This window comes from Haemaphysalis longicornis, unplaced genomic scaffold (genome assembly GCF_048455015.1).
Source record: "Haemaphysalis longicornis isolate Haplotype H1 unplaced genomic scaffold, Haemaphysalis longicornis Haplotype H1 scaffold_9, whole genome shotgun sequence".
Taxonomy (NCBI): Eukaryota; Metazoa; Arthropoda; class Arachnida; order Ixodida; family Ixodidae; genus Haemaphysalis; species Haemaphysalis longicornis.
This window is the reverse complement of record NW_027526460.1, coordinates 26,609,095-26,630,900: the sequence shown is the minus strand read 5'-3', so window position 1 is coordinate 26,630,900 and position 21,806 is coordinate 26,609,095. Positions and strand designations below refer to the sequence as shown.

At 45.8% G+C, this 21,806-nt stretch overlaps 1 protein-coding gene across 1 annotated transcript in view; it reads left to right on the top strand.

The window, feature by feature from the left end:
* Positions 1-21,806, top strand: part of LOC144153118 (uncharacterized) — a 140,547-nt gene that overhangs the window by 22,591 nt on the left and 96,150 nt on the right. The window contains exon 3 of the mRNA XM_077684775.1: positions 17,552-17,771. Coding sequence (XP_077540901.1) covers positions 17,552-17,771 — 220 coding nt within the window. The remainder of the gene's footprint in view (positions 1-17,551; positions 17,772-21,806) is intronic.

Below are 21,806 nucleotides of genomic sequence, written 5' to 3'. Positions count from 1 at the left end.
AGCGTCATTATTAATAGCTGCACACTATGAACGCAGAGGAAAAAGAGTGCATAACTAGAGATCAGGTCGGCTGAATTAATTGTTAGGTTCAAAGCCACCTGAGACAAGGAATTCAACAAAAAGAAGTCGTACCAGCTCTCTGGACTGTTTAATCCCGATTGAGGTATCGATCAAGTCTCTGCCCTTTATGGAAATTACCGGTCTGGTTTCTGTTCCCTTATTTGACTAAAAGACAACGCATGGTCGTCTGAAGCTCCAAAAGGCCCGCTTTTGAATGAAATAAAAGAGCGAACCCAATTAGGAGTCTGAATTGCCCCCTCTTATGCACGCATTGTCACGCCGTTGGCAAGGAGCTGGATAGACTTTTAAATCATTCATCTTCGTAGGCGTCGGGATAAATGATTGAGTTCCTTCGAATAGCTCGCCTCGCCTAAGGGATTGTCTGCGGCGAATGAACAACGCCCCAGTCGGTACTCCTGCGGTGCTTCCATTACAAAGCTAGTGTGGTAGGGTTTCGTTGCGAAGGGGGGATTGATTCTTCATCAAGCTCTAAATTTAGAAAGATGAATAATTGGGGTCCTAAGGGCACAAAAGCACAAACCCGTGGATAGGTAAACCTGCTACCAAAAAAGTCGTAAAATTCAAACAGAAACTTAAGATGCATAACGTATTCAAGAAAAAGAATAATTTAGTTTGGGGAATGGCGCTAGAACTTCCCGGAGAAAGAGATATGGTAATTTACCTATTTTGCTTGGTACACTGAGTCAGCAACGTAATGCAGTTACTGTAAAGATTTATCAAACAAAGATTTCAATTGCTAATAATTGATGCCGCTTAGCATTTTGTTCTGTTCTGACGTGGCTGTGCCGCCACTGTGACGTACTGAGAACGCCACCATGTCGGTGACGTGCCCAGTACGTCACCAGAAATAGAACTAAGCAAAGCAGAATAGAACGACGAATACCTCGAAAGGAAGCAAAGCCAACTTCAACAAAAATGTATATTTATGCAATTCATAGTGCCATATTGCTCTAATGTTTGCAGCCCTGAACCTTTCTGCTTCTCCGCTTATTCTATTTCATCTGTACAGTTCCTTCCGATAATCCAAATGGGATGAAATCGGTGACTTTATTCGAGATAGGAGACCTGATCGAAACATTGGGAGAAAGGAGAGCAAAGATGGGGAATTATTCTTCGACTAAAGTTTGTCCATGAGACTAAGTGCTCACTTGTGCTCTTCAGGGCAGGCTACGCACGAATTAACCATAGAAACTCCTATATGGCCGAGTTACAAACAAACGATAGAGATGATTACTCATCCGAGTACCACCTAGGACATTCTCCGGCAGGGTTACGAAAAGGGTGAAGGGGGGTAACGACACGGTACCGTATCGCTTTATCGCGACCTAATACGGGGATCTAAACAGCACTGGTAGAAGAAATGTCGCCAAGCTGTGACACGCAGCCCAGAACGGTTTGACAATACCACGCCCCCTGGTTATTTTCTTGCTCAGCTGCTGTTCCTATCCCAAAAAACACGGAAACCTTTTGCGAATAAAGATGATGCCGACTCGGCATATACCCATGACCAATTCTATAAATTGACAACTACCAGGTATCCTAGTGGCCCCAGGAGCCCATACTGTGCCAGTAGCAGCACACCTAACCTTTGGTACCTTATCTGGACATGTTCAGGTACGTACTCAACTGTGGCCCTGATCACTTTCTTATTACCGTAATACCCCCAACGACTTCTGGAGAACATGGACAGCGTGCCAGGGAAAATTACAGAAAACGACAGACTTGGGTCCCAAACCATATCGGTGTAATGTACACTGCCGTTGTGGGAGGCCAAAGAGTCGAGGCCAGTCCGGTCGATAACAGGAGTAGAGCTGTTTATTTAGGGAAGAAGAAGGGTGTGGGTGGGCCTACATAGATGGCGCTGGCTGGAACCCTCTGGATAAATGATAAATGACGGGACTTACAGCAGATTGCGGAATACCGAGAGGAGTGAGGGGTGGTTCGTACAAACACATCACAATATGTAAAAAAAATATTTGAAGATGCATTGATGAATTTTCCCAGATGCGTGCGCCTCTCGTCCCTCTTGCACGATCGCGACGAGCAATGACGTAATGAGAGGGAGTGCGCTGTATTTTTATTTTTATCTAGGCAGCGATGGCGAACATAGAAGATCCAAAGGAAAGCGACGCTGAGAAATTCACAGTAAAAAAAAAGGGGTGCACAAAATAAAAAACAAAGGGTAAAAGTGCAGTGAACATGCAGAGATCCTCTCGATCATCGCCATCGCATCTTCATGAAGTGCCTTTGTTGGTAGGCGTAAAAAAATCACGCACACCTCCGCCTTATGAAGACGATGGTTGAACGTTAAGCTTTCTTGTTGCGGATTCTTTGGTTTTCTTCTGAGTTTTCCAAACCAATTCAACCATGTCGAAATGGAGCAATAGGATAGACGCCGGCTTCATAACGCCAGAGACCCAGGTTCGATTCCGGCCTCTGAAGCGTTTTTTCTTCCTCTTCACACCCGATCATTCATCATCATCGTCGGAGAAAGTTAGCTTTTCTGCAGGGTGTTTTCGACTCCCAGAGGCCATCAGCGAGAACACAGAATTTTTGCTTGAAAAACTTCCAACAAAAATTCCAGCGAGTTTTTGGTGACTCCATGTTTAGTTTCGTCCCCAATGTTTGGCAAGTACAGGAGAGGCAGTTGCACTAACTTGAATCCAAAGGCACGCCATACCTCTGGGAGGATGAACAAGAAAAATATAGGCCAGGGCGTTCTGATCGAGCGGCCGTGGAGACGTGGCGTGCAAGACGAGCAGGTGGACGCTATAGCGCAATGTAGGGTCACCGTCTTCGTCCGAGACGCACAGTAGAGACCAATATTTGTCCAACGTGGCCCGCAGGCTAACAGAGAAGCTTTGTTACGGAGCAAATGAAACAATCACATGGAAGCCGATAACACAGAGCAAAAATTGTTATGTGGGTATATTTCTTATGCCTCTTCCTGTGTACTGCATACACACTATGTAGATTTGGACTTCTTGTTGGTATAGACAAGACGGCCATGCCCTTGCAGTGCGTGTAGGCGTACGGCCAACAGACACCCACATTTCGTTTTCTTCATTGAGCGGAAGTCGAAAAAAAATGAGCCGAAGGTCCGTGAGGCCAAGCGGTGGACACGTCGTCTGAGAAGCGGCAGCCTCCCTCGCTCAGTCCCTAGGGATGAAGTCCCCGTGGCTGCTCTCGCACTTGCTAGGGAAACCAGAAATAGGAAGTGCAATCTGGAGAGTTCAATCAGAGGAGAACCGCGAAGAAGTCAACACGCGAGAGCTCCACCGTCTAGTGGCGAATATTGGGCCTTTACTCTGCGGCTTGCATGCGCTGAGCACATGATCTTTCTTTCTTCGGACGTGTCTTTTTGTGTTCTCATTTATTTATATGACTAACGTCAACCTCAATTTTTTATGATTTGTAAAGCAGAGGAGCTTACGTTACAGAAAGAAATTGACATGGTATTAGCTAGAGTTGGTACAGCGGTTGAGCAGATGAGGTTCTTGTGAATTTTTGTGAACAACTTTCTTCATACACCATTTGGCAGAAGTGATCTTGTACTTGGGTCGTAAGTGTCATTAGTAACTCGCAGAGGAACCGATCAGGAAATGAAGTAATCGCTCCACACCCCATAAACGGGCGTTTAAAACCACAACAAACAAGTATACAGCCCAGTCTCCTATAACCCCCCCCCCCCTTACAGAGTAAGTCAGCCTGTAAACGTCTCTGAGTTAACGCAGGAAGCCAATGATAGTCCTGTTGCTGTTGTGTGACGTAGGATGTTTTTACCGGTAATCCCCTCCCGTTGTAGCATTTAAAATGCGTTTGAGCTATGGATCATAAAAAAATGTCAAGGAGTTGCACGTATTTCGAGATGAGCGTGCCCGCATGTATTCGCGGACCTCAGTCGGCGCAGGCTTGTTCGAAAGCCCAGCACAAACTTCGGAGTAACACGAGACCGTACCCAGTGCTCTTCATTTGTTTCAGTATACAACGGATGAACTCGTATAAATGGCTTGCAGAGCTGCAGTCTATCCCTTCTTACTTCAGTTTATAAAATCCAAACTATTAGGGCAGTACCCTCAAAATACCATCCCTAATTATCGTAAGATAAAGATGAAAAAATCAACCTCTTTTGGCATTGCCTTCGCAGGCATTGTTTCCTAAACGAAACAGGAGGCAAGACCCTGAAAGTTTTGAGCTAGTTATTCCTTTCACTGCGGGATCAACTTTTAGTATCTTTACGAGCACGCGGTGAACGCCTGAAGAAACAGCCTGAAGAATTAAATTAGTTCAGGAAAACGAATAAATCTCGTCTGCTGGCCGCACTCAAACAAGCCGCATCACGGGAATATGAGCCATGCAAGCGCGGAGAACAAGTACCCAGACCATTGTGTTGTGAAGCCAAAAGCCAATACGCATAAACAAATTGCGGGGATAGCGAGGCTTGTTGCGGAACGTCCGCGGGTTAAGAGCGGTTATTCCGGAGGACGCGAAAATGTGGCGTCTGCTCAGGGGGGGGGGGGGGGGGGGGGGGGGGGGGAGAGAACTCTTCTAGGTTGTGCGTCTCCTTTTGTTCTGCACCCTTTTCTCATTTCATAGCCCTCTTACCGTGGCTCCCGACTTTCGTGCTGTTCTTCATTTTCTTCCCTTTGTCGCTGTTTACTTTGTGCTTCCAGCATCAAAGCGAAAACCCCGACCGCCGTCTCTATTGATCGTCTCTGGTCGCTTCATCAGGAAGCCCGCGGTGTGGAGCGGCCTCTGCTATGGTAGTGTCAATATTGGCCTCTGCTGGTTCCTGCCCAGCCGTGCAGTGCGACCAATTTTGCCTTCGCACTCGCCTCGTAATGCACGGGTGGTCCCTTGCGACCTTATGACGACGCAAGAACCCTGTGTCACTGGTTACTACTGCGCACACAGGGTTAACGCTTCAGCCGCCAGTGCTGTTGCCTGCGGTGGACGGTCAATGAACAGCGTTGACATATCTGAATTTTCCGGGGCGGAAACGCGTACAAAGGAAGTGGATTCTGTGGTATTTTCTATTGAACGGATTTGCGCCATTGCGGAAGGACGACCCGTATTCTACACGTTTGAGCCCTCATAAAAACCCTGACAATTGTTTTTTTAAAACATCCTTGACGTTTATCTTTAGAAGGATCGAAGAGTGCTTTCTTTATAGGCGTGAAAAATCCTGGCGAGTCCCGGCAGGCTTTCTTGAGTCTTTTTTTCTTTTTTGGCGTCGCACTTCTGGCGTCGGCTTTTTGGCCTCACTGCTTTATTTTTGAACTTGTTTCCGGCGCCCGCTGCAAAAGTATTTCTGCCATATCAAACGGCATGTACATTAACTATTTGTAGGAAAGACTACTACTAGCGCTGGTGGCACAGTTTGTACACTTCAACAAGGCAAGCCATTTCATTATTTATTTTTCTAAAAACCTACTGTGGTAATAATTGTAGTTAGTAGAGCGCCGTAATTATTGTTATGTGTACTTGCGTTCTGTCTTGCATGCGCCGATAGCTACCTGTGCGCTCAACAATGTCGACATGTACGAACCGGAACACCAGTGGTAGAAGCGTGGAAAGTCTTCGCCTATATATACCTTGTCTTCAGAGTGGAAATTATGAAGGCACATAGGTGGCGCCAGTGGTTTCTTGAAACGCGAAAAACGCGGATGGAAATTTGGTCTGAACCCGTCAAAAAGCGAGGTACCTAGGCCATGAGTTCTACACACTATACATCACCAGGTCACAGGACCGTGCGTAATGCGTTACTAAGGTTTCATTACACACAAGGCACCCTTTCACAGGCTCTAGAACTTGGGAGCGGTAACCATGCGTCCTATGCTTTGAAGGCCCCGAATGTACTCCCACTTTGAACGTAACCAACAGGTTGTGTTCTAATTTAGGAAACGACTTTAGGAGAAAACGTCTTCGAACGTAATTATGTCGAGGGCAAAATTAATCACGTTTAGACATATAATCCTTAGAGATTAACGGGAGGACAAGAAAATGGGTATAAGCCTTGCGATATTCTGATCAGTCGGTTTGGACCAGACGTTTTCACGAACAACGTCTGGTATTCCTATTAAAGTAAAAAAAAATCTAAGATATTATTTGCGCAAGCGCAAGACACACAGTGTTTTAAACAAATTATTGTTATACAGACTCGAAGACCTCAAAGGAAGCGGTACGTCGTTACAGCCGCCATGTACACGTCGTCCTAGGCTGAGAACAAAGTGTCCGTTCTTTGTCGTCGTTCAACATTTTTAAGACTTCTTATAAACACGCGGTCTAAATTTGCGTACCTAATACAGCCTACGCACGGGACAGGGTTACGCAACCCAGTCCTTCTTCGTGCCACTTTTCTTTGCTTTTTGTCGTGAACGCGCAGACACTGCTCCTAGTTTCGTGGCGCTGCAAAATGGGCTTCGCTATCCTGCCACCAATCCACAGAACTGCTGACGCGCTGCTTTGTTAAGGAACGTAACAACGGCGTACGAAGACAAGAACGCCAAAAATGCCGGACGCATAGATTTACGCATGCAGCCGCTGAATGTTCTCTAAATTACAGACAATTTTGAACCTGGTCAGTCATCGACGGCTACGTAGAGTTTTTGCCTTCAGCGAAGCCTAGTGAAAATTGACGTTTTGAGAGTTGTTAGACAGCGAAGCCAAATGAGTACACGAGACAAACACTATTGTTTGCAATTTGCCGTTTAGCATACTTTTCAGTTATCCAGCATAATGAAGCCTGGAAGCATTACAGTTTTATTCTAGTTGACAATTGTGGGGCTCGCGATTTCATTGTGGCTGTGGGATGCGGTAGATTGACTTGGGGACGGTAGCTTCTAATTGTGTGTATTAATGCTACGACGGACACTTACTCCATAATATCTGCTGAGATAAAACTTGTCACCGTTATGAAATCATCTGAGGCATGGTTCAACGCCGTGAAATTTGTTATTGGGGATAATTCTAGAAGCCGTATTTTGAAATTAAGCCTATGTATTGACGGCTGATTGGAATTTCAAAACATTTGCAACTCCGCTGTGAATGAATTATGACAAATTAAAATCGACGCCATGCTTGAGTCGTATTACCGGCTAATTACTGCAGACCTTCCTTTCAAGATGTATAAGTTAGAGTTAGAAGTACAGAGCATTTGCGAGGAAGTTTGCATTTCGCATTGCTCGCAAAGTGATCATGGATAGTGTATACGAACTTTCTGTGTGAAAATGAATCAATACTTTCAATTCTTGCTCGTACCCGTTTATCAACTTTGTTTTTCTTATTTTATTCTACGAATTTGCCGATGTATGACGTATTTTGTTAAATTTGTTACGTGAAACCGTGTATTATTCCTGCTGTTGTTTATTTATTCATTCTTGTAACGACTTCCTGCGCATTTGTCAAGCTGCTTAATCACCTTTGAACCAAACATTCGTCCAGCTGATTCTGAAAAAATAAACTGAATTGAATTAAAGTGAAGCTGGCTTTGCACCGAAGCATCTTCTATGGCTTGTTGTTTTGTAGACTGGTGTTCACGAAGAACTAGCGGAAATCTAGTCAAATACAGCCTGGCTGCACAAATATTTGCACTTATCCTTGGCGTTTTCTTTTAACGCATTCGCATTCGGCACGGCAGGTTTGAAACTTCGGTCCAGTGAAAGTTTTTAGTTGGTACACCTGTACACCTCCCCTACGCTGCTTCAACGACCGGGGAAGGCCTGAGGAATTAAAGTATGTCAAATAGAAGCTTTTACACGGGCTCATACACGAGGCAGCGGCTGAAATAAAAACTACGTGAAAAAAAAAAGAGGTGAGGAAAAGAAGGTTTTAGCATTTTATAAGAGAAAATATCCTATCGGCGTCCGACTATGAGCGAAATGTGATGAGGGGATCCTGTGAGGGCTCGAACAAACTACACGCGCGACGCAGAGCGGGTGAAAGAACTGACTCTATCCCGAAATGACACTATATCAATCGAATTAAGTAATTGCGGGAACGCCCCGCTTACCGTAAAAAAAACTGAGAGCGGTAAACGAAAATGTAACGTTGGAAACAAAAATTCAAGGAAAAACTTCAGGGAAAAAAAGCACAAATGAGGAGAAGCTCGCGAGAGCAAAGCAGAGCGCAACGTGAAACAGAGACGCTTCTACAGCTCCTGTCCGTAATCAAATTGTGACTGATCCTTTCGGGGTGGAGGCCTCAGAGAAACACGCAATTTCACAAACACAAATTTTGTTTCTCAACCTCTCTTCTTTTCAGCTGAAGAAGCGTTATTTTGTTTAGAAAAGCATCGTTCCATCCCTTTTCGGAGCTTCGCAGCTTTCTTGGGAGACGGGCCGAAAGAACGAACGGAATAAATAATGCCAGGGAGGAAGTAGACCTAGAGGATGAAGCCTAAACTTAGAACATGGGCGAGATAGAAAAGCATATGCAGTGTTGAGGGGCCGAAAAATCTTTTTCTCGCTGAAATGGAGCGAATGCGAGATGACACGTGAACGATTGAGTAGAAAGCGAACAGGGACAACAACGCACAAATTCAAGAGACAAAAGACTCACGAGAAATAGAAAAAAATTAGTCGAATAGAAAGAATAAAAATATGTAATGTTTTTTTTCTTTCTATGTAGACAAGAAAACGAAGTTGGAGCAGGCATTGAGCGGAAATAGAAGCATCTTGCTTCGGTGTTGCCTTTCTAGCGGTCTCCGCATTCGGGGGGCGATTTTTTTTTTGCCAAGTTTATTTGTGCACAGATTTCACCTTTCCATCCGACGGCTTTCTATTTACATACGCGGGCCTGGAATTCGTAGTTTATTTGAGCATGATCTTCAACTAATGAATGCTTCAGAAATATAAGTTATGTAGTCTTGTGGTGTGTATAGACCTTGCGGACGTGTTTAGTTCTATTTTTTTGCTTGTTTCAACTGTTAGGCACGCGAGTAATTGGAATTAAGTACACGCATGGACTTTAAATCTGCCGTTAATGTCCCCCGCAATACACCATGGCTTTTACGGGCAAAATTTAAAACGTTTCTTAACCTCAGTGAGGGTGCCTTAAGAGCGACTTGTCTTCCTTTGATGAACTTATAAACAAACGTTACTATGTAGCCGTTATTGATGCCTCTATGGGAGCTCCCAATACTTGAGCTATGTACAATGCCACTTTCGTGATTCCTCACCTCACACCGTTGCGTGACAGCATGCTTCACGGCACAACTCCTCGCTGTACGCTTGCGCAGTAGGCCGGTTCTGTCCGCTATGGTGACGCCTTTAGCCGCATGAGCGTGCGGAGAGAACGACCGCTGTGTTCCGCTTCGCTGTCTTACTTGCAGCTCACAGCACAACGGCAAGATGGCAACTTCATTCATTCTGGAATCGCAGGCGCAATCAGGAGCTTTGATTACTCCTTAAGATTTGCTTTTAAGTTTTTGTTTGGTAGGGACAGTGTTTACTCGATGAAGTTACACCTTGGCGTGGCGTGATTGAGGGATATGGAATATTTTAAACCACCCGGAGATCATTGACATACGCCAAAATATCGACACACGGGAAATTTTGTTTCTCGTCTCCATCAGCAAAAGCGACGGCCTGCTACGTCACTTATTACAGGGCCCAAAACTGAAATTATTATTCCTAAAACAAAGTCCGTACAACGTTTTTATCCGAAACAGTACACTAGTTTCTAGCCTTCAAAAATTCTGTAGGGTATTCAGCATTAAAGTTGAAAATTTTGCTTGGAAGTGAAAATATTTACTTTTTTTTGTTCAGTCTTTTGTTTTCAGCGAGTATAGATAAGAAGGCCAGGCAGGATTTACCTGATAAAATGGGTTGCGTTGTCAGAAATACTCCTTCAATCAGCTACAAAGGAGATAACCATAAAAGACAATATTCTCATTTAGAGGGAGAAATCCCGAGCCTGCCATTCGCTCTAAAACTTGTTTGATGATTTGTTTGGTAGTTTTTAGCTTCCTTGCTTGCCATAGTTCTTCAGCGCATGCTTTCTTGCTCCTTTGAAAAGTCGATATTGCCTTTGATACACTTCGTGACCTTCGTAGTGGAAAGCCAACTGCTATTTTTACTACAGTTTGCTCACCTTCTGTGTTTTTTTTTTTTTTTGCTGTGTTGAAGATTAGCACTCCTAAAACACGTAATTGCAGCTAAACTATTTCCGTAGTTTCGAAGATTTATGTCCAGCCTGAATGTTCTTTCGTGTGTTGCGCAGGCGTTCAGGAAACGAACTAAATTTAGCCGCAATACTTGCTCCTCTCAGCCATGCCCGTCCAGGTGCGGCTTTCTATGCGCGGCCTCTACAAAGCTTCCCTGCGTTCATCGATGTTCGATACCGATCGAAGTAGTCCGAGCACGACAGCGCCAAGCGTTCGCGAAATCTCCGATCGAAGCCTGCCTTCGTTAGTTCAGGTGGGCATACCGTCTTTTTCGGTTGTCTTACACCTTTTCCTATCGCGATCGATCCTACCTGACCACACTGTTTTTTGTCATGCCGCGTTTTTCTTATCTTCTGAAGACATCGAAAGGCGATGTTAACAAAGCGGGAGCGAATATCCGAAGCGAGAACCAGATTAACCTGAAAACTAACAACTTTCCCTTTTGTTAACTAAACTTTTAAATCTCCTATCTATCAGTAACGGCTATAACAGCTACAGACTATGGCCGGCGCCGAAGAGGATGCTGTGCGTGGAAAATTAGCTCAGGCTAAGCGAAATTTGTTATAATTATAAAATCGATCCTAGCGGGATGCTTTTTTCTATTTGTGGGTGGAAGCCTCAGCCTCATATCCACCTCTCGTTTGTGATACCGCATCTGCCCTGAATGAGTCTACATGAGTGAGGGGCCTAATGAGTTTATGACCTTAAATTATCATTCAATACGCTTCTTTTGTCAGCCACTGCTTTGCTTGTTAAGGTGCAACAAATCTTAGGTGTAAATAGAAGTTCGCGATAAGTAGCTGGGCTTTTAAGGTGACAGACTTTTCCCCTAAATATCAATGTGTCACGGAGCGCGTGAGATGCAAATAATCGCTTTGAGGTACACAAAATCGTACAATAAAATGGTGCAGTTTGCTTGCACTAGTGGTGCAAGCTGCACTATTTTCAAGCTGCGTTACGCATTTAGTGATCCTGTGGTTGTATTTCTGCCCCTCCTGCTTGGGCCTTCGGCCTGTGGTTTTCCACAAAAATAATAATACTAAATCAAATACAAAATTACTAAAAATGCAAGTACCCCATTCACATCACTTTGGGCACTTACTACATGCTATAACAGCATTATAAACAGGCTCCTGCGGGGAAGGTCTTTGTAGCAAAAACAAAAAAATACACACAGGACATCTTCAAATTAGCACAAGTATAGGAAACTCGGTTTTGGAAGGACGTGGACATTTTGCTGCGACTGTAGTGGAGCTAGTAGCGCGGCCGACTGAGTGTTAGACGAGACGTACCGGTACCACGAAACGACCGGAACATACAGGAAAAAGGAAGAACAAATAAACAAAGGGTGTTCCGAGGAAATAGAGCTGGGACTCCTGCTGCTCGTCAGAGAAAGGGCCCTTCGAGGCACACGTTTAGAGTCCTGCCTTCCTCTGTGATAAGGCAGGTTGGCCCAAACTACGCCCTGCCATGGGAAGGAAAAGGCAACTTTGTTTCAGCGTGGGGAACATCAGGGGATAAAGGGAAAATGTGGGAACCGAACATGCAGAAAACAAAGCGGAGCAAAGGCTCGTCTTGAGGACCCAGGGAAGAGCGGTCGTATTTATGGCTGCCGTTGGCATCTTTTTTCTTCTTGCACTGTCTGCTCTATGCCGCATAGACCTTCTTATTATTGCAGCCCGGCGGTATTCGAAGACGTCTTGTGACCACTTTGCGCTCCTCACCCGTACACCGAACTCAACTGCTCGCTAAGAAGGTGATGGCCAGGAGATAAACCGGAGTGATCCTAAGTGAGCCCATGTGTGATCGCTCTGAGGAAACATCTTTCTCTTTTCAATCCTTTGCCGCGTATTATCTATACGTAACTGCCTTCTTATATACCTCGTTTTTAAACTCGTGTCCTTTTGGTCTTGTTCTTTTGGTTCTATGCTTTTATTGCACCATTGTTCCAGCTGATTCTGCATTAGGACATGTGCTCACCTCCTAGCTAGGGATGAACAGATATTGAGGCCACAGATAAAATGGATTGACACCATGTGTTGCCGTTGATGGTTTTACGAGGAACAGGGAACCCGCCAGAAGGAGAACCACTTTGCCGAAGTCTGTGGCTCTACCCGAATTCACGAGCGGCCAAATTCACCGAGGCTCAGTTGTACATGGGCGCAGGCTGACAGTCTCCTGTAGTCTCACATCGACTCTGCCTGACGCACTCTCACTAAGTATCACGAAGGCTCAGTGTCACGCATTCTAACTCAAGATCAGGCTCACACAGCCTCACGCAGTCTCAAGAGAGTTCAGACTAGAACTCGCCGTGAGCTTAAACCGAAATGAAACTAAATGACTGGTGTGTTGAGTGATCTTCCGACCTCTCAACCCACCCTAAGAAAAATTGGTATTACGGAGAATAATTGTGCATGGAGGTTGTGCGCTTCCTCGTGTTTTTTATTCTTCCTTTTTTGTCCTTATGTCCCCTTTCCCAGCACAAGCACGCCAATCTGACGAGCTTGGCCAACCACTTCGCCTGCTCTCTCTTTTTTTTCAGGCGTGATAAAGGCGGAGACGGCGTCATCCCGAGTGTGTAGCTATGGTCAGAATTTACGCCAAAACGGGCACAGAAAAAGACGTTTGGCCTATGGAGAACGGTACAATATCGTAAGACAAAAACAGAGCAGCTGCCTGACGGGCACTGTTAATTTTTACGCACAATATAAATTGACACCACCTGCGCGTCCAGAGCACAGAACTTTTGCACACTGTCGATGCACGCTACTTTAGCCGGACACGTTACCGAAGCCAGCGTTTGAAGCCCATAACTATCTGGGAATAGGTTGCAACATGCCCAGCTGCAGTGAATAGCAGCGGGCAATCAATTTCCTAACAAGCACTTGTTGCGCTTTTACCACTGCGAAGGCATGATAATAGGCTTTAAGGGAATCCTGTAGTTTTCTTATTCCCTTTTCGTAAGTCTCTGACCACATAATTTAAGGTAAAATGCGGCAGTTTTTTTTTGTCCTTTCGCCCAGCCGCCGAAGATACACAAAGACGCGTTTTACCAACGTCATCCCGCCATTCCGGTTCGAGATAATCTCTTCCCTCACTCTTTTTGTTCGCCACCAAAGTTTCGGTTACTGAGGGAGAGTTTTCTCAACGGCACTTATTTGATGCTTCGAAACGTTGTTTGCGCGCTGGTAGCTGTTGGGAAAACAATCCCTTTACCCGTCTTGCACTCTCCTCAATGCTTCTCTTCATTTCGTCTCCTTTTTATCCTTGGACCTTCTTAAACCTGAAGGTGTACGCAGCCTTTTGTATACAATATTTTTATTTCCGTTCCTTGTCTTAAAGGGATACTAATGTTTTGATAACGTTTCCTTTTTTCCTTTTAAATGAAAGGTCTTGCCTTCTGTAACTCTTTCAGCCTTTGTTTGACAGCACACGATGTCTTGCCCCTTGGCCTTTCTGAAAGACCGGTGCCAGAAATTTGGGAGTGCATGCTTTTTCGGATTCCTTTTCGAGCAAATATACAATCAAATAAAAAGCTTAAAGAAGCTGAACTAGGGTACACAGCGTAACTACAGATGTCCGATAGTTTAAGTGCAAGCAGTTATTTTCAGTTCTCTCCAGTGTCTAGAGAAGGTATCTATAACAAAGAAACATTAAAACAATTATCCTTTCGTTGCGCTTTTGGCAGGCGTGCATGGCGTTAGAAAACTTGTATTGCGCAAGTTTTGCCATTTGTTTGAAATACGAGCCAACCACTCGCCCTTTTATATGAAACAAAATAACAGTTTGCGTACACGCGGAGTACATGTGGTTCCGCCGGTTTATAGCTTGAACATACTATTCTAGCAGAGGTATATTTATTTTGCACGTGATCTAAAGCCAGGTAGCAGCCCTTCCCTTGCCTTCTACATGACGTAGCAGGAAGCCTCATATTTTCTGCTTCCGAAGCCGGTTTTGTAGCCATTTAGGACTCCAACCCTTTACGTACCGGCCTGAACCAGGTGACAAAGTTATTGGGGAAATTCTTCTGCTCCGTCTCGAAACAAATGTGGAGCTGGAGATTTCACACACGGTCTCGCAGAAAACTACCACGGGAAAACCAATGCAGCTGTCCCGCGTCTGTGCCACTCCCACACCTCCAGATTCTCGGGAGCGGCGAATTTAACGTTTACGGTATCAGGGGAGCGGCTTGAGAAAAAGACTGTGTCGCTGACATGCAAAGCTTCCCTCGAACCGTCACATGCTCGAGGGGCTTTCGGGCAGAGCAAACAGTGTGAAACAACGCAGCGTCCACAGAGCGAAATCCATGCGGACCGATTCCTACGCTTCCAGAGGGGGTGTTTTTCAAGACGCATCCGAAGTGAGCCAAGAGAACTACCCTTACGAGAAATTTTATCAAATAGACTTTTGTGCCTTAAATAAATAGATTTCGTCAATCATAACTGAATGCTATGGGAAAATAATTAGTATTAGTTGTATAGCAACGGCGCACAATTTTGGGTAAAATTTCGCATTTAATCTGTCCTTTGTTAGTTGTACAATATTGAAAATTAAAAATGAAGTAATCGCTGCAGTGTACAGGGACCTAATTTAGGAAAGGCAATGAACATTCGTGCAGTGCCCAATAAAGAGGTACGAAAATTCACAAGTTCAGAGCTTCTCAAACCATAATATTCATCGCGTCACGCTCTTCTTAACCGGAACCTTCATTAAACGAACGAAAATGTTTGTAGTAATATGAAGAAACCACTTCACCGCAAGCTCCCTCTGTGCCATGCCTCCCGCTCTTAAATCACAAGTATTATTCTTTTATTCCAGCTATATCTGATTGTATCTTTGGTACAACTGTTCTCCGTTCTCTTTACAATTGTTTCGTACACAGTCATTTAACATATTGTTTAGGTTCGTGGGGAAGCACCTATGATGTTCATCTATCACCGCTTGTTTCTTTGCAAAACCGAGCCATCTGAATCATTAATTACAGCCATCCGAGAAACAGTGCTCCGAATTTATATTTTGACCTTCAAATCCTACCCCTTCTATTTGAATATAAAATAAAAATGTGCACTTTCCTCCTTCGCGCTAGAAATAATGAATCCATGCACACCTGCATCGACCAGTCGTTACTTTTTAACGCCAACAACACCCGCTTTTCAGAACACAATAACCTAATTCTACCAAAAATTCGCTCTAACTACGGCAAGCAAACTGCCGTATTCGCCGCCATTTCAATGTGGAATGAACTACCGACCCCCTCAAATCAATTCACTCTCCCAATTTTTTCCGAAACCAATTAAAAAGTTTTCTATTATCTACCTTGGCCTAATGTATAAACGTGTTTTTGTTGAATGTGAACATCTTCGACAGAACTCTGTCTGGTTGGGTTAAACTTAAGAGGCAAATACACCAACCAAGGGCGTTTATTCAAAGCGGTCCCAACGTTTCGGAGCCAACTCGGCTCCTTCATCAGGGGTGACTATGTACGACAAGAAGCAGCGGTTATATAGGTGTCTTCTTCTTTTTATTTTTTCTTACTGTATTCTTTCCCTTGCGCGTCGGAGGCCGTGGGCGTAGATGGTGGGAAGGGCTCCGAGGGATCTGTTCAGGCCTCGCCGGTTCCCTTGTATGTGCCAAGACTCAAGCAGTAATCTTTGTGAGTAATTCGTTTCGGTGCCAATCACCTGCGCGCCGTCAAAGTTAATCCGGTGGTCAGCTTTTTCGCAGTGCTCGGCCAATGCACTGCGCTGAGTGTCGGACTTGCGAACGTCGTTTTTGTGTTGGCGGAGGCGTTCCGGGAAGTTCATGGTCTCCCCAACATAACTAGCGGGGCATTGTGCGCAAGCAATTTTGTAGACGACCCCTTGTGATTTTTCTTTTGGCGGCCGCTCTTTAGGTCGAGGTATGAGCCGTCCAAGAGTTGACACTGGCTTGTGGGAGATGACAATGCCTTCCTTGCGAAGAATGCGGGATAACGTTTCACTCGTTCCTTTAACATAGGGGACGGAAATACGGGTGGGTCGGCGTGCGGAGGGGGTGGGGGGGCAGACGGTGGAGACAGGAGAGGGGTTGTTGACCGGCGGCGTCAGTGCCGAGGAATTTCCTTGGTTGCAGCCCGGCTGGGGGAGACGGCGTTTGATGCGTCGTATGAAGTTGCTCGTGTATCCATTTTTCTTCAGGTCGGCGATTACGGCTTTTTCTTCTTTCTTCCGGTCCTCTTCTGTTGAGCATATAGTTCTGGCTCTAAGTAAGAGAGCTGAGACCACAGAAGATTTGTGGGAATTTGGGTGGCAGGAATCGAATTGCAGGTAGCGGCCGGTGTGGGTGGGTTTCCTGTATACTGTGAAATTTAGTCCGTCTGGCTGTCTTTTTATCAAAACGTCGAGGAATGGTAAGGTGCTGTTCGTTTCTTTTTCCAAGCGCCTGGTCCACACTCCTGAAGGAAACAACATCATAGCGCAAGCTGAACGGCGTTTAGTGCGCGCTCGAGTCCACGAGTGCCAAGCGACCCTAAGGAGAAAGGAATTGGACCTTTTCTTCCTCCGCCGGCAACTGGAGCATCGCATACCAGGCAAGTTTGATTCACTGGATTCTTTTGCAAAAAGTATCGCTTCGTCTGCATCAGAAAAACATCAGGCATCCCAAGAAAGCAAGCTTTCGGCACTGAAGAAAAAAGAGGCCACACCCGCTGACCGTGCCAGCTTTGTTGTTAACTTGTCATCCAGACAACTCTCTCCTTCCGAGACGGAAGTTTTGGCCAAAGGTCATGGCTTTAACGTTACGACTACCCGGCCCCCTCTGGAAAAAATGGTGACTGCCATCGAAAGTGGGGTTATGCGTCTTGAGGCAGGCGTCCGAGAGGAAGTCAGATTGAAGGTGATTGGCGTTCTCGGGAGCATTCCCCGACAGCACCAACATAACTTAAACGCAGATGAAGCCGCAGCCATCCGTAACCTACGAGGTGATGATAATGTAGTCATCCTCCCTGCCGACAAGGGAAATTGTACCGTCGTGCTTGACCGCCAAGCCTACGAAAGCAAAGTTCAAGACCTCTTCGATTGCTCAACGTACGAAAAACTGAAAAAGGACCCAACCCCCCAAGTTCAAAGGGAGCTTAACAAACTCCTGGCCAACATTTTCAAGAAGTACCCCGATTTCCGAAGCCTATATCTGCGACTGATCTGCCGGAATGGCTCAGCGCCTGGTTTTTATGGGCTACCAAAAATTCATAAACCCGATGTGCCCCTCCGGCCTATTGTGGACTTCACAACTTCACCACTTCGAGCCCTGTCCAACTTCCTTCATCAGGTTCTCTCCCCTCTCGTCGGCAAAACGCCCACCCACGTCAAGAACGCCGGCCACTTCGTCGAACTTGTCTCCGAAGTGCCGATCGACCCTGGGGACAGACTCGTCTCTTTTGACGTCGTGTCGCTTTTCACCAGCGTCCCTGTTTCCCTGGCCGTCGCGACCGCCACAAGTGCTCTCGAGAACGACGACAGCCTGAGCTCCAGGACCTGCCTCAGCGTCGGCGAGATAACGCAGCTTCTACAGTTCTGCCTGCAAAGCACATATTTCTGCTACAAGCAGGAATATTTCAGGCAAGTAAGTGGAACTGCGATGGGGGCAGCTATCTCCGTGACCACAGCCAACCTTGTAATGGAAAAAATTGAAAGGACCGCTCTGGAAAATTTCCCCGAAAAGCCCAAGGTGTTTCTCCGGTACGTGGACGACTGCTTTTGTGTCATCAAAGAAACAACAGCAGGCAACTTCCTGTCGCAGCTAAATTCGATTGAACCAGCCATCCAATTCACCATGGAAAAAGAAACGAACAGCACCTTACCATTCCTCGACGTTTTGATAAAAAGACAGCCAGACGGACTAAATTTCACAGTATACAGGAAACCCACCCACACCGGCCGCTACCTGCAATTCGATTCCTGCCACCCAAATTCCCACAAATCTTCTGTGGTCTCAGCTCTCTTACTTAGAGCCAGAACTATATGCTCAACAGAAGAGGACCGGAAGAAAGAAGAAAAAGCCGTAATCGCCGACCTGAAGAAAAATGGATACACGAGCAACTTCATACGACGCATCAAACGCCGTCTCCCCCAGCCGGGCTGCAACCAAGGAAATTCCTCGGCACTGACGCCGCCGGTCAACAACCCCTCTCCTGTCTCCACCGTCTGCCCCCCCACCCCCTCCGCACGCCGACCCACCCGTATTTCCGTCCCCTATGTTAAAGGAACGAGTGAAACGTTATCCCGCATTCTTCGCAAGGAAGGCATTGTCATCTCCCACAAGCCAGTGTCAACTCTTGGACGGCTCATACCTCGACCTAAAGAGCGGCCGCCAAAAGAAAAATCACAAGGGGTCGTCTACAAAATTGCTTGCGCACAATGCCCCGCTAGTTATGTTGGGGAGACCATGAACTTCCCGGAACGCCTCCGCCAACACAAAAACGACGTTCGCAAGTCCGACACTCAGCGCAGTGCATTGGCCGAGCACTGCGAAAAAGCTGACCACCGGATTAACTTTGACGGCGCGCAGGTGATTGGCACCGAAACGAATTACTCACAAAGATTACTGCTTGAGTCTTGGCACATACAAGGGAACCGGCGAGGCCTGAACAGATCCCTCGGAGCCCTTCCCACCATCTACGCCCACGGCCTCCGACGCGCAAGGGAAAGAATACAGTAAGAAAAAATAAAAAGAAGAAGACACCTATATAACCGCTGCTTCTTGTCGTACATAGTCACCCCTGATGAAGGAGCCGAGTTGGCTCCGAAACGTTGGGACCGCTTTGAATAAACGCCCTTGGTTGGTGTATTTGCCTCTTACGTGTTTTTGTTGTAGCGCCATTTTTTTTCTCTGTGCTTCTGTTCTTCCGTCGAATCGTTTTTACTGCAATTTTTATGTGCATATGTTTGTATTGCTACAAATGAATGTATATATATGTGCGTATGTATGTATATACATATATTCATTGCTTTCTGCCTGTTTTTGCTCATTTTCGTTTGATGTGTTTTTTACTTGTCGCCTACTCTACGCTGTTCCGTTGTGCACTTAGTCACAGGATGTCCTCCCGACAGTTTTTTAACTACGGGACCTCCTCGGTATTACTATTTGTACGCTCTTTTAAAACGTGAAAATAAAATAAACTTCAACTAAAATAAACTTCAACTTCTCTGTTCTTACTTAGTGTCGAAATAGCAACACGCGCCGTACTACAATGCGCCGGTATACACTGCGGAAGCACTGCTGCACAGAGGGAAAATAAGCTTGTTTCCATAATGGGTTTCCGGTGCAAGCATACTGTGGGACGAGTCCTGCTTAGGCAAACCCCGCGAACCTGTACGCGTCATTCTTGAGTGATTGCGCTAATATACGGTTTTTTCAGCTGTGCTTACAATCGTTTCCCTTTGTTCTCCTTATAACTCCGAAAGCCATGCAGTTGATTTTACACTTCCGCCTTGAGACTGCTGCTCGAGTTAGGATCTGAGTTCTTAAAAAGAATGAGACGAAAAGGATGAAGAAAACATTGCTCTAGTTTCATACTAAGACATGAGTAATCCACTCGTCCTGGATTTGTGTGCTCCCCTTTGCTTTTATACTCAAAACCCTTGACTCGCTGAGAAGAACAGGCACACCCCCGGGGTATCGAGCTTGGAAGAAATGACAGCGTTGTTCTTTATGCACGCGTTTCCTTCAGGTGTACTCAATGGTTGCCCTCGTTGCTCTTGTCTCAAACTCTAGGGCGCCACTTCTTTCAAGTCACCCACTTGACCCGCCGCAGTCTTACCCGGCCTCCGTAATGACGTTCCCGTGGCAGCGAGAATGTCGCTTCTCCTCTCCCCTCTCTTACCCCACGATTCCTCCCTCGCATGTATTCCTTCGCTTTTTTTCCTTACCGTATCTCCTCCCCCCCTCATCAATGTTTCGACGCCGCGGAATTTTCCATTGTTTTTTTTTCTGTGCTTCGTATGTTGTCCAGAGTGCTACGGGCGTTGCTGCAGTTCACTATGTTAGGAAGGAGGAGGATGAGAAAAGCGAAAGGAAAGGCCGAGAGGTTATACAGGCTTAGAGCCCGGATTGCTACTCGGCACTGGGGAAGGGGTGTTCAGGGGATAAAAGAGATGGCAGGCGAAAAAGGGGGGATAGGAGCGGGGTCGCGCACACACTTTAGTCCCTTCGTGGGCACTAGAGTCTCTCAGCTGAACCTGTGTCCTTCATAAAACGCAGAAGGGCTTTTGTTGCGTTCTGCGAAGTCGATTGTAGGGGTCTTTGTCCTAGAATAGTCTCTAGCTTGAACTGTTGATTGTCCAATCTTCTGAGCTCGGCTGCCAAAACGCGTCTTTCCGATGAATACTCGGGGCAACAACAAAGCACATGGTCGATTGTCTCTTCAACCTCGCAGGCGTCGCAGTGGGCACTACTGGCCATCCCGATGAGGAAGGAGTGGGCTTTCGTGAAGGCCACTCCCAACCACAGCCTACAAAGTAAAGTAGACTGTGATCGAGTCAGCCCACACGGAAGACGACGCTGGAGTAGAGGGTCCTGGTTGTGGAGGCGCGGGTGCACAAAGTCCGGTGTATTCCATTGAGTAATGGAGGTACTCCGCGCGAACTGACGGAGAAGCCTAGCGGCATCAGTCCTTGCAAGCGGAAGCAAGATGGTCAAAGCTACAAGACATGAGGGTCCTCGAAATAAACACGGCTAGAACAAAGCCACTGACTCGTCCTTCCGTAGAGGTTGTGCCTAACGCGTGGGTTCCAATTCAAATTGTGGTTTTCGTTACAATACTGACGTCAAGGTTTGTAACAAGCTTACTTTTATTTTTCTAAATTGCCTTCATTTGTCTTGTTTTGTCAGGAACAATGCTTATTCTATGCGTAGATTGCAAGCGATAATGTCTTAAGATTTCTGGCTTGAGCCTTTTCACTAAAATGACCCTGAAGTGTCCTATAAACAAAATAAAATAAATAGACGCAAAATAAGCGCATACGCAAAGCCAGGACGCCGAGTTGGAATATCGTCCTGTTTGTATTTCATCGCTATAAACTAAACGTCGAAACGGAAGCCTGTTACAAAACAGCCGTGTGCGTTTTTACTTTTTCTCGAGCTTCTTTGAGGCCAAAAAGAAGGACGATGGACGAGTTTTATATGACCGTATTTTATTTGGCGGCTCTAGCTAGAGTGCTTGCACCCGGCCGTTTTTTTAATTTTGTTTTCCTCCTGGAGTGTTTTATATAAAGGTACATAATTCCATGCTATATACCTTTACATTTCAGAGAAGTTGAGTCGGCTCAATTTGCGTGTTATTGCCAAGCAGTGCGCTATCCATCGGACAGCTTGGATATCCCGGACAGCTCTGTCCAGACGGGTAAGGTCGATCGAGTCACGAAATATAGCGGCCACTTTGCTTTCGGCGGGTAATGTACAAATACAACCATAAGTATACGGGGAGAAAAATACATAGAGCACGCACTATAGGATTCACTTTGGCTGAAAAGTAGGCCACTTGTTCGTTTCGAAATGCATAAGCTTAGTGTCGCTTCTTTCTTTT